The sequence below is a fragment of the Nicotiana tabacum genome, chromosome 11 (assembly GCF_000715075.1).
Source record: "Nicotiana tabacum cultivar K326 chromosome 11, ASM71507v2, whole genome shotgun sequence".
Classification (NCBI taxonomy): Eukaryota; Viridiplantae; Streptophyta; class Magnoliopsida; order Solanales; family Solanaceae; genus Nicotiana; species Nicotiana tabacum.
In genome coordinates, this window is record NC_134090.1 from 24,555,108 (window position 1) to 24,572,527 (window position 17,420).

Genomic DNA, 17,420 nt, shown 5'->3' on the forward strand with positions numbered 1-17,420 from the left:
CCCTCCTTGCCTTCAATGTATCTGACTAACCCCTATTAATCAATAAAGTGTAACTAACTGAGTTTATACATGTCATGATCCATAATACCATTCTCGGGAAATCCAAGTTCTTTAAGCATTTGTTCAATGAAGTACCATTCTACTGAATCATAAGCTTTCTACAAGTCTACCTTGATCATACACCTTGGAGATATGTGTTTTCTAGTGTACCCTTTGACCAACTCATGGCTTAAAATTATGTTATCTGATATAAGTCTTCCAGGTATGAAGGCAGACTGACTATGCCCTACTATTTTATCAATTACACCTTTGATTCTTCCTGAGATGATTTTGGATATAATTTTATAAAGAGTAGAACAACATGCTATAGGTCTAAAATCTCGCACAGTCTCTGGATGAGTAGATTTTGGCACCAAAGTCACCACTGTATTGTTCACAGCTCTTAGCATTTTGCATCTTTGGAAGAATTCCTGAACAGCTTCACATGCATCCTCTCTAACAATAGGCCAAACTTTTTTAAAAAATAGAGCATTAAACCCATTAATCCCTGGGGCCTTGTTATCATCAATATCAAAGAGAGCAGCTTTGATTTCCTCTTGAGTTATCTCCGAACACATATCCCTTTGTTGTTGCATGGTAAGACTAGGTCCCTGTCTCATAATATTCAAGTCAATACAAGGCACTCTGTCAGTATCAGATCCTAGGAGCCCTTTATAGAACTGAAGGATTTCATCTTTAATATCATCATGCTTCTGCAATACTCTACCATCACCTCCCTTTAATACAGATATATTGTTTGAATTGGCCCTAGCCTTCATACAAGCAAAAAATATCTGTTATTCCCATCCCCAACATTTATCCAGTGTGCCTTAGCTTTTTGCTTTAGAATTCTTTCCTGTATGTCCGACCACTTATTTAGCTCATCCAATGCTTCCTTCTCCTTTCCCATCAAGACAATATCTGTATGCAAAGTAAGTAAAGTCTGGATATTCTGCAGATTATCTCTAGATTCATTTACCCTTTTGTCAATACTACCCACCTCCCTGCACATAAGATCCTTCAAAGGGTCTTTGCACAATTTTAATTTAGACCAGACCCTAAACATGCATGTCCCCTGGACGTCTTGTTCCCAAATGCTAGCTATTAGTTGTAGGAATTTATCATTGTCAGCTATCACATTGATGAATCTGAAAGGTCTCCTCATAAAGCTGTTAACATTAGTATGCTCAATGTGGATAAGGGTGTGATCTGGAAAAAAAATTCTCCCTAAACTGAGCTGTTAGATTACCAAATTCCATGATCCAAGGAGCATTACATAAAGCTCTGTCAATTCTGCTCCATACATGCCTATTTGTCCAAGTAAAAAAAATCTTCCAGAAGCTTTCATATCTATCAAGTTGAGAAAGTCTAAGACTTGCTGAAATTCTCTTGTTTCATATTTTGTGACTGACTGCCCACCTGTTCTGTATGTAGAGTGTAAGGGAGTATTAAAATCACCACAGATGCACCATGGTTCATTTATAGCACTTCCAACCCTCAAAAGTCCAGCCCATAGGTTCCTTCTTTCCGCTATAGTATTCTTTCCATATATCACTGTCATTACACATTTAAAATTAGACTTTCTATCAACGACTTTACAATGAATATATTGTCCATGTATGTCCAATATTGAAACATTAACAGCAACATCATGCCATATTAGCCATATTCTACCATTTACAGCATGTGCATAGTTATGAGCAAACTTCCATCCTTTAGCAATTTTGGCTAGGCTATTAGTAAACTTAGCTACCTTCACTCGAGTTTCAAGTATCCCTACTAGTTTTATTCTATGCTTCTTCAAATAGTTTCCTATCTCCCTCTGCTTGAAGGGATTATTCATGCCCCTCACATTCCATATAAGCCAATTCATTGTAAAGGTTGTTCATTCCTTCTATCTGGAGGTTTACCTGCTTCATCAACACACAAAATTCTTTTAGACAGAGGAGAGAAAACATTACTAGTTCTCACAGGAGCCCCCACTTGTAAGTTACTTGTTCCTTGCTGAACGAGAGCTGAATATGACATAGTGTCCGGCCTCTGTACCTGAGAGGAAGAACCAATATTAACTATCTTTCCTGCTTGTTCTGTTTGAGGGGTCACAACAACAATCCCTTTCCCAGGAGATTGCTTCCTCTCACTCTGATCGTTCTTTTGTAATTGATTCTCAGGCCTCATCTGTTGTATCGAAACATTTATAGGTTCCTTATTCTGTGGAGGCTTGCTAACCCATTGCATATTCAAGTCCTTTTGTGCTCCCCTTTGCCCCCCTTTGTCTATCTGCCCTTTCCTTGGTTGCTCTTGATGTACTGGGCCATGTCTCAGCTGTTGATTCACCTTTCTATTGTCTATTTTACACTCATGCCCATACATGACACAAGCTTTGCAAAACACAGGTTTCCAATCATAAGTGACTTCTTGTGCAAATGTCCGTCTAGATGGATCAACTATTTCAATTTCCATCCGCAATTCATGTATCACATCCATGTCGACTAACACTCTAGCATACAACACTCTGATCTGCTTTCTGGTACATTCATACGCAAACAGAGGATTTCCAAGTCGGCTAGCAATTTTGCTTAGAGTAATCGAGCCCCAGCAGTTTAATGGTAAATTAGGAAATCTAATCCATAAGGGCATAGTTCTAGGAAATTCCTGTTTGAAATCAAAATCTGATGACCAAACCTTTAGAATCATTGGCATACTATTAATAGTATATAGCCCTGAGTATAGGATCTCATCCCTATCATGGATGTTTTTGAATTTAACAATATAAAATCCATCATCATGCAGATATATATCAGGGGCTGCCACTGAATTCCAATTACGAGCAATATAACTACTCATATAAGAAAAATTTGGGGTTTCACCAATCACATAAAGCACCAGTGCATTCCTCCATTCCTCAGTTTGCTTCACAATTTCAGAATGCTCCAATGTTACTATAGGTCTACCATCGATTACTGTGGGAGGAATAAAAGACAAAGGCATACCATTAGCCGCTACTCGATTTTGAGAAAACAAACCAGACCATGTCTTAGGTTGATTCGCCTTCTCCCCATCCTCCTTCATCAGTTGAATTTGACTCACTTCATCTTTAGATTGAGTTGCAGCTTGAATATAAGGTGTATGTTGCAATTGAATTCCAGCTACCTCTGGTCTATCTGATTTTGATCTAGATGCCTCACCCATTTGAGGGCTTATAGATACTAGACTATTCTCACTCGTCATCACTTGTGATAGCGGGGTATTCAAATTAGCATCATTTCCATATCCACTTTTAGTATTGTCCATTGTTGTCGTTGTTCCATTCTCTGCGTGTTTCCTGGGTCTCCCCCGTCCTCGTTTCGCCATGGAAATGGGTCACAAGTGCACGTTAGCAGGAGGCTCTAATGTATGCCATGACTCTTTGATTTGTCATTGGATTCATTGTGTCGTATGTGCACAATGAGAAGACAAGAGAGTCAAGGTTCTTGGTCATGGATGCAAAGTCCCCTAATCAGAGAAATTTAAGGCTCAAAACAGGGAATGGATAAGAGAATGACATGTATCAAAGTAGAGAGAGAAAGAAAATAGTGTAACTGAATAGCGTATTTAGTGGCTTAGGGGTAGGAGGTAACCAAAATTAGATATTTTGCTATAAACATTAAAAGATATCTATAGAATATAAATTTCTAAAATGGTATTTATTTAAAATAAATAAAGTGTTAACCTTTGCTATAGGAGGTAAAATTTCTATTTTTTATAACTCATTCTGGCCCATTAAGCAGCACAAATACAACTCATAAAACCCATCCAAAACAAAGGGATCTCAACCCAACTTATCTAAAAATTTACTTAGTTGTTCCAATTTTACTTTTTTTTTTTGTATTTTCAATTTTCTATTTTTTTATTTTTCTGCACCATCCACCCACCCTACCCATTAACCCCCCTCCCCCGTGCAAACCCCCTTAGACAAAAAAAATTTACTTTTTTTTATTTTCAAGTTTTTTTTTCCTGCACCACCCACCCACCCTACACCCTACTCCCCTCCAACCCCGTCAATTTTTTTTTTACTTTTTTCTTTGTATTTTCAATTTTCTGCACCACCCACCCATCCCAACCCGTCCCGCAAAATATTTTTCAACTTACACATTTTAAGGTAAAAGGCTTTGTTATGTAAGATGGGCATTGTTATAAAACATGGGGCAAGTTGGGCGGGTTGGACTATGACCCATTGTTTAGCCATCTTGACCCAGCCCATCTTAGCCCAAGTATACTTTGGGCTGGGTGGGCATTGACCCATTTATTGACGGGAGAAATTCAAAAATAGCCAGATTTACAAGTGGTCATTCAAAAATAGACACAGTTTCAAAAATAATCGAAATTTAGCCACTTTTCATGTAAAGATAAATCTGAACGAAAACACTGTTCAAAATCCACAAAAAATACTTCAGCATAATATACTGGAGTTCTAGTATATTTTACAGGAACTCCAGTCTAATATACTGGAGTTCCAGTATAATATACCGGTCCAACATAATATATTGGAACCAGCAAAGTATTCCGGTCCAGCATAATATGGTGGAAGTTCATACACAGGTGCACCGAACTCCAGTATATTATGCTGGACCAGTCTCTGTTACAGCAAAATAGTGGCTATTTTTCAATGACTTGGCAAACACTGGCTATTTTTGAATGACCAGTCCGAAAATTGGCTAGACCGTGCTATTTTAACTTTATTGACCTAACCCATCTTGACCCGCTCGAATTCAGCCCAACCTACCCATTTGCCACTCCTATTAGCACCTTCACTTACAATTTCAGGATCGTTGGTTTGAAGTCACCAAAGAAACAATAGCTCCAATAAAGAATATCAAAAGGGGGGAAATCAAAACAAAAAAAAACTAACTAATTGAAATCTGTACTTTATATCTCTCTGCCTGTAAATTTATATAAATTTAAAGAATTTATTACATCAGTTAATTGTTCATATGTTTATCTTAAGTTTGTGTTGTTACTTCATATACGAGGATAATATAATTTTAAAAATAGTGCAATTGCGACATATTCTCTATATAAAGGAAATAAGGCATATTTTAGTTAATTGAATGTTTTTTTTTGGTAATAAAGATAGATATTCTATTAAACAAACATATGCATACAGAGGTTTTCGTGCTTAAGTTTCACTATATAAGGTAAACCATTACTACTACTAGCTATATTGTTTGTAGTTTTAGCAAGCAAGTTACTCGTACAACATCTCAAAATATTGTGACTATTGACATAACTTCTAGTTTCACACACTACAAGTTGTACTTGCAAGTCATATGTACAATGTGGTAGCAAGCGGGTAGTAGATATACTAAGCTTGTCCTCATCCCATATCTTACTAACAAAAAGTGGTGGTTCAACAAAAACTGCATAGTAGAGTCTCCATTCAAAAAGCTTCCTGCATTTGCTAGTCGATCTGCTAATCTATTCTGCTCTCTGTATGCATGGCTTACTGATGGATCATGTAGCTGTCTCAGTAGGTGCCTGCAATCATTTAGTAGATTAGCATGTAGTATATTATTATTCTGAAGTAGGCTAAGTACCTCTTTAGCATCAATTTCCACTTGAATTGGTGTTAAATTGTGTTGCACCGCCAACGTAAGTCCCTGTAATAGAGCAAGTATTTATGTGGTAATAGGCGCTTGAGAGAGTATTGTACCTGAGAAGCCCAGTATCCAATTTCCCTCATGATCTCTAAATATTCCGCCAATACCATTTTACTAGTGTGTTGTGAATGTGCTGCATCAGTATTTAATTTATATATGTTAGGTTCTGGAGGAATCCATTTTAGTGGTACTCTAATCCTTTTTTGAATTTTATGTGACGAGGCGACTAGATAACAGAATTCAGTCGCTTGTTGCGTGGTGAAATTTTTATTAATGAGATTTTGCCTGCCCTCATACATATTTTTATTTCTAGTTATTCAAATATTCCAAAGACTTAATGGAAGATAAGTGCGCCTATTTAATTTATAAGGAAATTTTTTCTGACTGTAATTTAGTAGAGGAATTAACCATTCCTGGGGTATGTTATAAGTTAACAAAGTATTTATATAACTCCCCATGCCCAACATATTCCAGAATTTTTTTGCATTCGTACATGTAAGAAACAAATGATTTAAGGATTCTTCTTCTTTGTGATAGTAAGTGCATTCTGCGTTATCAGTGATGTTAAGATGATGTAGGTATTGCAAGGTTGGTAGTCTATTATGATTAAGTAACCAAATGAAATATTTGATTTTAGAATGTATTGGCAGGTCCCAAATCCATTTGAAATGGACAGTGGTACTATTTTCATTTTTAACTTGATTATGTAGAGCTTTATAGATAGAATTTACCGTAAATTTTCCATCCCTAGTTAATGCCCAAAAAATATGGTCATCTTCGCAATTGTACTTGGAGATATAAGTGCTCCCAATTACATTTCTTAATTCCTCCGGGAACTAAAAAGGGAGGTTGTTCCAGTTCCAACTATTGCACTTGTAAATTGAACTAATATTATTATTAAGATGTGAACTTGGTAATGAGCCACTTATTAAAGAACGAATTGTTAGGCCAGGCTTTATCCACGTATCATCCCTGAATTTTATATGCTCACCTGTACCAATTTTCCAATGTAATCCTATTTGGCAAGATTTCCATCCTTTTATTATGTTACACCAAATAGTGGAGTGATTTGTGGCGGAACATAAAGGAACATATTTATTAATCAAAACTTGAGCCCATAGACTTTGACGCGAATGAAATATCCTCCATGCTAAACTACCCAGTAAAGCATTATTCTTTTGCTGAAGACTTTGAATTCCTAAACCTCCCATATCAGTGGGTTGTGTTATTTTTTCCCATTTAATAAGGTGAATCTTTTTCCTCGTTGTTGTAGATCCCCATAGAAAATTTTGTTGGTATTGTTCCATCCTTTTTATAATTGACGCCGGAATGTGAATATATTGCATAATATGGTTTGACAAGTTATTGAGAGTTGATTTGATAAGAGTAGATCGTCCTGCCATTGTAAGAAACTTTGTTTTCCATCCTGCTAATTTAACTTTAAAATTATCTAACAGAAATTGAAAGTCCGCCTTTTTTTGACGTGTGTGAAACATTGGAAAACCCAAATAGCGTCCAAAATTTGTTCCCTCCTTGATATGGAAACAGTCTATTGCTGATATCCAGTCATTATTCGTGCTATTTTTTGAAAAGAATAATTTTGATTTTGCAAAATTTATTCTTTGTCCTGAATGTTTGCTAAAATGATTCATCACATCTATAATGACATTACAACTTGTAGTATTAATTCTTGAAAAAAGAATTATATCATCAGCGAAGAATAGATGCGATAGTTGTGGACCCTTTTTTGCTATCTTAAGTGGTTGCCATTGAAGATAGTCTACAGATAAGGTAATGCTACGTGAGAACATCTCCATACAAATTATGAACAAGTATGGCGATAAAGGATCACCCTATCTAATGCCTCTCGATGGCAAAAAAAATTCTGTATGTGATCCATTGATAAGAATTGAAGTAGAGGTTGTAGTGACACATGACATGATAAGCTTAGTTGTAGCTGGAGGGATATTGAAATATTGAAGTGTTTTCCTAATGAACGACCATTCCAATCGATCAAAAGCTTTTTCCAGGTCTAATTTTAGCAACATCTAACTATTATTACCTTTTATTTTTGCTAAATGATTAATTGCTTCCTGGACTATTATTGCATTGTCAGATGCACATTTTCCTTGTTGAAAACTAGTTTGTGGTCCTATTATCAAAGAAATAATAGGCTTAAGACGATTCACAAGGATTTTTGTAATTAGTTTATAAGTAGTGTTGCACAGACTAATGGGTCTAAATTGATGAATTGACTGAGCCTGCCTTACTTTTGGAACAAGACATATGTATGTCTGATTGAGTAGAGGAGGTATTACATTTGATTCAAAAATATCATGACAAAATTGCCTAACCTTACTACTAACATCAGGCCAGAATTTTTGATAAAAGAAAGGATGAAGTCCATCCGGACCCGGTGCTTTATAAGGACCAAAACTAAACATGGCACGATCAATTTCAATGTCCTCAAGCGGTTTTTGTAGAATCTGATTATTCATATTACTAACTAAATTGAAATTCGAATTAAAAGTAACATTAGTAGATTGATTGTGGTCAGTTGTAAAAAGATTTTTGTAATAAGAGAGGATGTGATCCTGAATAGCTTGGTGGTCATGAAACCAGTTCCCAACCGAATCTTTGAGAGAGATTATTCTATTTCTCCTACGTCTTTGTAATGTAGACATATGAAAATATTTCGTATTAGCATCCCCTTCATTAAGCTAAGTCACTCTTGACTTAAGCTTCCAAAAGTCCTCATCTAATCTAAGTATATCACTAAATTCATTATTTAATTACACTTCTAAATTTTGAAGGAAATAATTAGTGGGGTAGTGTATGGAAGATTGGATTCCAATAACTCTAGCTAGTATTTTTCTCTTACGATTATAGATGTTTCCAAAAGTATTATGGTTCCAATGTATACATGTGTTTCATCTATATTACAAGGGCCAAATTTGAATTTACTATATAGTTTAAAAAATGACTTTATAGGGAACACATTCGTAACTTTTAGAAACACAATAATTTTCGTCTTTTAACTTTTAGAAGAAATGTAGGTAGTTTGTTCTTAATTAATTAAAAACAAAGAAAAAATTTAACTGATGAATTCATGGGAGAAATTCAAAAATAGCCAAATTTATAAGTGGTCATTCAAAAATAGCCACAATTACAAAAGTAATCGAAATTTAGTCACTTTTCATGTAAAGATAAATCTGAATGAAGACACTGTTCAAAATCTGGAAAAATACTCCAGTACAATGTACTAGAGTTCCAGTATACTTATCCTGGAACTCCAGTATAATATACGGTCCAGCATAATATACTGGAGATTGGAGCACCGGTGCTCAAAACTCCAGTATATTATACTGGAACTTTCCGCATGTTGGAGTTCCAGCATAATATGCTGGAAGTTCATACACAGGTGCACCGATCTCCAGTATATTGTGCTGGAACTTTCCGTGTTGCAACAAAATAGTGGCTATTTTTCAATAACTTTGCAAATGCTGGCTATTTTTTGAATGACCAGTCTGAAAACTGGCTAACCCGTGTTATTTTTCCTGAATTCACACTCATGATATTGTAAATTTAGTTCTTGCTTTTGGGCTATCAGATTTTTGCTGGGGAGACGAAAATGTGGGAGTACTGTGCAATTGAAATTTTTTGTTTGAAAGATAAAACCAAGAAAACAAAAATTTGTTCGGTACATAGGATTTCCAATTTCTCTTTACAACTAGTAACGGGTAGGCCCAGGCCCGAGCTCAAATGTTTAAGATTTTAATTATTATTTATTATATTTCTAATAAGAACATAACAAGAAAATATTAATATCCTTGTACAATGGTGAATAATTAAATATTAATATCCTTTTAAAAATGTGAATAATTTTTTTTGAATTTGTTTCTTTTTATCACTCAAAAAAGATAATAGAAGTTTATTTAGGAGCTCAACCTTTCAGCCAGTCGTGTCAGGCTCAATAAAGTGCATATGGTCATCTAACTCAAAAGAGTATCGTAAACGTTGTTGAAAGAGAAAATCAATGGAAACTACACTTAGAATTGGTAACAATGAGAGAAGACATCAATTCAAAGGAGGCCTCTAAGATAAAAATGATAACGGATATATATCACATTAACAAAAAACAACGGATCTAGCTACCTTATGGTGTCACAAACCATAAATATAAACACACATGACCCCAACATTAGGAGAAGCCAATATAATGAAATGACCAATGCTGCTGATACGCTCACATATATTTTCTTAATATGAACAAGAAATTGTGTCCGAAAATTAATTTGTTATGACATAGTAATTCAGAGTCAGTTGCAGCTCCGCTCTCCAAGAACCTTGGGAAGACAAGGGATTTAAATCTGGAGATGGCAAAAAACACTTTTATGCCATAACAATTCCACAAACCTAGGGAAAGTCTACATGTAATTAATGTTCGCGGTCAATTTCACGACAAATAGACATCCAATTAGATCTTTACAATACAAAGAGGTACACAATGAGACATAAAACTAAAAGGAAAGAAAAAAACCTTTCAAAATACAAGCATAAAAGAGTAGATAAGGAGTTCTCCATTTGTTTGTTTTCATGTATGTATGCGTGTTACAGTGGAAGCAGGGAGGGGGCTTCCATCCATTTCTTGGACTTTCCTCAACAAACCAAACTTGTTATGCCTTTTCCTATAGCAAAACAAAAACGCACAAATTTTGGAGGTCAAGCCGTTATAATGCCTGGAATTAGGTTTTTAACTTCAGAGAGAACCCTTAATTTCTCTCTAAAATTTTCGCAAATTATACTGATGTCAGACCCTCATTTGTTGTCCTAAGTCGTAACGCCATCCTAGTGAACCTGTCGATTCAACCAATTATACTACCCCCGAATATTTTGAAGAAGAATTATGTTATTTCAAATCCTTAATCTTACCAAAGAGAAGAAATAAGATGGACACATAATAAACCCGGGAAGTATCAAGCGATGAATTAATTTTATCAGTACTACCCTTATGCTCCCTTTTGCATCAAGAAGCTTACACTAAATAATCCCCTCTTCCTATAGGCGTTGCGTAACAATATGAATGTCCTGATCATTCTTGTTTTGTAGCCTACTGTATAATAACTCCAAGGTCAACAAACTGGATCAAATGAACCTTTTGGTTCGCCTTCTTACATTTGATGACGCTTGCTTTGAATATGTGTCTTATATAAATTCTTAACATTTTATTTAGCTTTTTTTTTTTTTTTTTTTTTACATTTGATTTTTGTATTTCCTATGGACAATGTGTTAATGATTAACAGTTTTTATCTTTCCCCTTGAACAATTGCTCTTCATCCCTAAAAATATTCCTAGCTAGAATTTCCAGAACTGCTAATGCAAATGCTATGAGCTACTTGACATATCTCCTTACTGATAGACTAATTGCGAGAACCTTATAATGTTTAAAAAGACACGCCCCATGATCCCTTGGCCGTGCCCCATGGCGGCCTAGGAAGCCTCACAATGCCTAGCGCCATAGTCGGCCCCGTGGTCTTGGCTGCGCCAAGTGACAAGCACGCATGCACTTCTGTCGCCCCACCGATGCCTCTCGCCAGCGCCCAAGGGCTGGCCAATGACAACAGCGCCGCGCGCCCTGACAATGCCGCGCGCGCAGATCCTGATGCCTCGCCAGCGCCCAGCTGCAGGCCCATTCCAGCAGTGCCTCGCGCACAGACCCTGATGCCAAGCACCAACGCCCAGCCTCAGGCCAACACAGCAAGTGTCGCGCGCGCCCACAGCAACGCGCGCGCAGACCCTGACCCGCAAGACAAAGTTGCTGCCATCGGACTTAGTTCTACCTTGTAATAAACTAAGTCCTTTTCATTGTATTATAGGCTAGTTTACATCATTTTCATTCAGTGTGCTTCTACAGCTTTATTAGGACTAGTCATGTAATGTTGGTTTATTTTTTTTAAGCATTATTAAGGGGGACCAAGCAATCAAACATTTTCAAGCAAGCAATTTTCTGGTGTCTCTCCCCCTCGACACCGCATCTTTTGTAATCAGCATTTCAGTCATCAATAAAATCATCATCATCATTCAAAACCCAATTCTCTCTCAGCTTCCGCAATTGCTCGTGACAATGGTTTTCCCGCACGACACTGACAATCTAGTCTAGCGTGCGGAGGGGACCTCATTGGCGGACAGCAACCGCACTGACATCGGTTGCTTAGCCTTACGTTGCCCTTCCAAAGAACATCAGGAAGGCGTTGCGTAACAGTTGGTATCAGAGCCTAGGCTCGACATCGAACGAGGGAACACATTTGCCATCATCACCATTTCTGACCATGGTGAATCATTGGGAGCGTCTAGCATCCCTAGAAGAGACGGTTGACCGATTACGACCCATCGTGGATATGGTGCCTGATCAAAACAACAACCTAGTACAAAGGTTGGACGACCTGGACCGCCGAATGCGGAAGGCAGAAAATGACATTGCAAACATCAGTCGTAACTCTGACGAGGACCAACAAACGGCAGCCATCGAAACTGCCAATATTCATGGCAAATTTGAGGACCTCCAACAGGAGCGTGCCGACGATTTAGCCCATCGACAATAAGAGGCAGACAGACTAACTGCCATGCAGCAAACCATAGACGACTTGACAGGCAAGCTCAATGTTGTCAATGCTGCCCTACAGAGCCTACTTCGAGGAGGCGACAACCACATCAGGGGTGCATCAAACCTCACCCCCATTCCACAAAATCTTAAGATACCAGAGCCAAAGCCATACGACGGATCCTGGGATGCTAATGAAGTGGAAAACTTCATCTTCTACATCGAATAATACTTCGATGCCGTGGGCCATTTGGAAGAATCCAAAAAGGTAGCGACTGCTGCCATGTATCTTCAGGGCGATGCCAAACTTTGGTGGCGGGTCAAATACAAAGCCATCAAGGCCGGTGAAGATACTCTCCAGACATGGGATGAATTGAAGGTAGCCATACGCCTGCAGTTCTTCCCCGAAAATGTGGAATACAATGCAAGGAGAAAGCTACGGGAACTCCGCCACACCAAATCAGTGCGGGAGTACGTGCGCGAATTCTCCGCACTCATGCTAAACATACGCGACATGAGGGACAAAGACAAACTCTTCGCATTCATAGAAGGTTTGAAACCTCATGCCTGTATGGAACTACAGAGACAACGGGTAGACACCCTGCCCAAGGCCATTCAAGCTACAGAATGACTTGGCGATTATCATTTGGGAACTCAGAACGACAGGCCCCAGCCGTCTGTCCGAGGGTGATTCAACGGGAACCATCCCAGCAATGGTGGCCCAAGCAAAAGTGGGGGAGATCGGAGTGCATCCAAAACTAAGACTCCTCCCTCCAACAGCAACAGTGCTGCATCCATCAACAACAATCAGGGGAGAAAGCCTCCCTCAGAATGCCGTCATTGCGGCGGGGCACATTGGAACAATGAATGCCCAAACATAAAGGTCAATGCTTATCAGACTGTCGAGGATGATTAGGCGTATCAGACACATCAGAAGAAGACCGGGTAGGCACCTTCAATGCAAATGTTGGCTCTATCCCGCATGCCTTAGCGGGGACCAGTGCATGTCCTCCTAAGAAAACATTAGTCCCAATCACCAAGAAAGGGAAGGAAAAGCTGGACGAGAGGCCTCCTAAACAAGCGAGGACCCTAATGTTCGTCGAATTGAAAGTGTACGGCAAGCCCCTTCACGCATTGATAGACACGGGTGCCACCCACAACTACTTGTCATCAGCACAAGTAGAGTGCCTAGGTCTTGTTGTGCAAAAGAGCAAAGGCCGCGTCAAGGCTATCAACTCACCACCCCAGACATTGGGTGGAACAGCTACAAATGTCCCAGTGAAACTTGGCCCATACAAAGGAAGCATCGACCAGCACATCGCAATCATAGATGACTTCGACATCATAGTGGGTTTGGAGTTCATGAGGCAAACCAACACTATACCGGTACCATATGCCAACATGCTCCTGATGATGTGAGGAAACGGGGCCAAGCCCTGCACCATACCATGTTTTCCCATAAAGATGGCCGCTAAAAACATCTCGGCCATGCAGTTGGAGAAGGTAGTCAACAGACATGAACCCCTAGTTCCGACTACCCTTCGCAGCAACAATCAACCATCATGTCATCGACCTCAAAAGACTAGTGACGCTCCTCAGCGTGTGAAGACTTGTCAGCCATGCCACAAGGACAAGTCGGATCACTCATCACAGAAAGGACCCTCGTAGCCATTACATGTCCCACAGAGGCCATGGGAAAGTGTTTCCCTCAGATTCATCACGGGATTGCCCCAAGTCGGTTATCTTGCATCCATCATGGTTGTCATAGATCAATTTTCAAACTATGCAACCTTCATAGCAGCCCCGCAAAATGCATCAGCAGAAGATACAACTCGACTCTTCTTCTCGCACATTGTCGAATATTGGGGCCTGCCCAAAGGCATTGTTAGTAGGCACGACTCACGCTTCACTAGCAGCTTTTGGACCCATCTCTTCAGGTGCTTTGGATCAACATTGAGTCACAACTCAGACATCCATCCACCATCGGATGGCCAGACAGACCGGTTCGATGACATGCTGGAGGAATATCTCCGCAACTTTGCAACCGGATCACAGAAGCATTGGGTGAAGCTCCTGGATGCTACTCAACTGTGTTTCAATTCTCAAAAGAGCCATCATACAAACAAAAGCCCTTTTGAAATTGTTACCGGACAACAACCACTTCTCCCGCAAACGGTGAATGCATCAACCATGCCGAAATCTCCTCGAGCTGCCAACTTCTCGAGCGAATGAGAGCGCAACATGGGGATAGTGCGGAGCTATCTCGTAAAAGCCCAAGAGCGGGCAAAAAGATTCACTGAACAAAATCTTTGCTTTTGCCCAACATCAAACAGGGGACAAAGTAATACTATGCATCCCAAAGCGATATTTGTTTGTAAAGAGGACCCATGACCCTTGCATGCAACAAAAATACATCGGGCCCCTGCGCATCGAAAAACGCATTGGGAAGTCCACATACCAGGTGAAAACTCCATCCTGGTGGAAGATCCATCCAGTCTTCCATGTCAGCCGCATGAAATCATTGCGTAGCTACAATAGCAAGCTCACAGAACAGAGGGGCGCAGACCTTCCATCCAACAACCACCAGAATCATCATCATCATCATCATCATCATCATAAGGCTCCGAGGACGATGCCAACTCAGGTGGGGGAGAATGTCATGGTCTGCTTTCCAGACACGCCCCATGACCCCTTGGTCGCGCCCTATGGCGGCCTAGCAAGCCTCACAATGCCTAGTGCCATGGTCGGCCCCGTGGTCTTGGCTACGCCAAGTGACAAGAGCGCATGCGCCTCTGTCGCCCCACCGATGCCTCTCGCTAGCGCCCAAGGGCTGGCCAATGACAACAGCGCCGCGCGCCTTGACAATGCCGCGCGCGCAGATCCTGATGCCTCGCCAGCGCCCAGCTGCAGGCCCATTCCAGCAGCGCCTCGCGCACAGACCCTGATGCCAAGCACCAGCGCCCAGCCTCAGGCCAACACAGCAAGTGTCGCGCGCGCCCACAGCAACGCGCGCGCAGACCCTGACCCGCAAGACAAAGTTGCCGCCATCGGACTTAGTTCTACCTTGTAATAAACTAAGTCCTTTTCATTGTAATTATAGGCTAGTTTACATTATTTTCATTCAGTGTGCTTCTACAGCTTTATTAGGACTAGTCATGTAATGTTGGTTTATTTTTTTTAAGCATTATTAAGGGGGACCAAACAATCAAACATTTTCAAGCAAACAATTTTCTGGTGTCTCTCTCCCTCGACACCGCATCTTTTGTAATCAGCATTTCAGTCATCAACAAAATTATCATCATCATTCAAAACTCAATTCTCTCTCAGCTTCCGCAATTGCTCGTGACATTGGTTTTCCCGCACGACACTGACAATCTAGTCTAGCGTGCGGAGGGGACCTTATTGGCGGACAACAACCGCACTGACATCAGTTGGTTAGCCTTTCGTTGCCCTTCCAAAGAACATCAGGAAGGCGTTGCGTAACAATATGAATGTCCTGATCATTCTTGTTTTGTAGCCTACTGTATAATAACTCCATGGTCAACAAACTGGATCAAATGAACCTTTTGGTTCGCCTTCTTACATTTGATGACGCTTGCTTTTAATATGTGTCTTATATAAATTCTTAACATTTTATTTAGCTTTTCTTTTTTTACATTTGATTTTTGTATTTCCTATGGACAATGTGTTAATGATTAACAGTTTTTATCTTTTCCCTTGAACAATTGCTCTTCGTCCCTAAAAATATTCCTAGCTAGAATTTCCAGAACTGCTAAGGCAAATGCTATGAGCTACTTGACATATCTCCTTACTGATAGACTAATTGCGAGAACCTTATAATGTTTAAAAAGATTCTTCGCTATATTTAACAGTTGGTATGATAAAGTCCTTTACAAAGCTAGAAGCTTTACTGTTACACAATCTTCCACCCAAACTGTATTGGGAAAAATCAAATTAATGTATCGAATTAATTATATGGTGACATGTCATGACACGTGGATTGTAAAGAATGACAGTTGGCAAAGAGTATTTGAAGAGGCATGAGCTTTACCAGGCGCGGGCAAAGATCCAAGAAAGCCAGAAAGGATATATAGGTGCTCGAACCTCTTGATATTCTGAAGATGTATATGAAGAATGAACCTAAATAGCAAAAGGGGTATAGATACGTATTACTGGTAATTAATAAGCATTAATTACGGAAAACGTTATAGAATCTGTATTGAAACAATTACGATTGCCAATTACAACGTTACATTAAAGCGATTAATTGTCCATAATGACTCCATTATGAAAGGAGAAAAACGTATTACTTAGAAATAGCTATAAAATGTGAGGAATGGACATTTGTAAGGACACAAAATACTATTGGAATATACTGATTTACTTTGCTTTATATTCAGCTATTATTTATACCAATTATTTCTATTTCTACTTGATTATCAGTAACCCGAGTTCTTCTAAAAACAAGCTTTGACTGAAATTCCAATTTCTGATTAAACAAATTGGTTCCGTTACCGGAAATCTGATAATCATTTGCTTTCCAAATCGATTCTTTTATCAAAAATAACCATGTCGAATGTCAATGACAATATCCAACACAATTTACCACTCCAAGATCCACAACATCAACTGAACGAACAAGATGACAGAACCCCACCTTCTTCGCCACAACATTCTCAGTGACAATCACGAGAGGGGACTCCAAACAGATCCGAATCAAATGAAAATGACAGAGTTGCAAATGAACAAGCTATTGATGAAGCTTTTAAAAAATTAATTGCTCAACAGGTCAACAACGCTCTCCAGGCTTTTACCAGCCAGTTGCTGGTTGTACCGCCAATACCAACTCCAAATAACAATACTTTGAAAAAACCTCGTTCTAGACTCGTTAATTCAGGCAGTGGTGGAACTCCCAGCGAGTTTAGTGATGGAGAACCAGGTAACACAGTTAATTATGATTTACAGAATTTAGTATTAACTTTGCAGAAACAGCTCAAGGAGCAAAGCGACCACATAGAGAAAATACCCGGAGTACCGCCTGTAATCAAGGGAATAGATATGAACAAATATTCACAACAACCTTGAAAGCCGAGTGCCGCTCCTCTACTAATTTCGAAGAAATTCAAGATGCTCGATATTCC

At 39.3% G+C, this 17,420-nt stretch overlaps 1 protein-coding gene across 1 annotated transcript; it reads right to left on the bottom strand.

Annotated features, from left to right (window-relative positions):
- Positions 1-1,279: 1,279 nt before the first annotated feature.
- On the bottom strand, positions 1,280-1,912 carry LOC142165775 (uncharacterized). Its single transcript, XM_075224147.1, has one exon. It carries the CDS (start codon positions 1,910-1,912, stop codon positions 1,280-1,282), a length of 633 nt encoding a protein of 210 aa, XP_075080248.1.
- Positions 1,913-17,420: the final 15,508 nt, after the last annotated feature.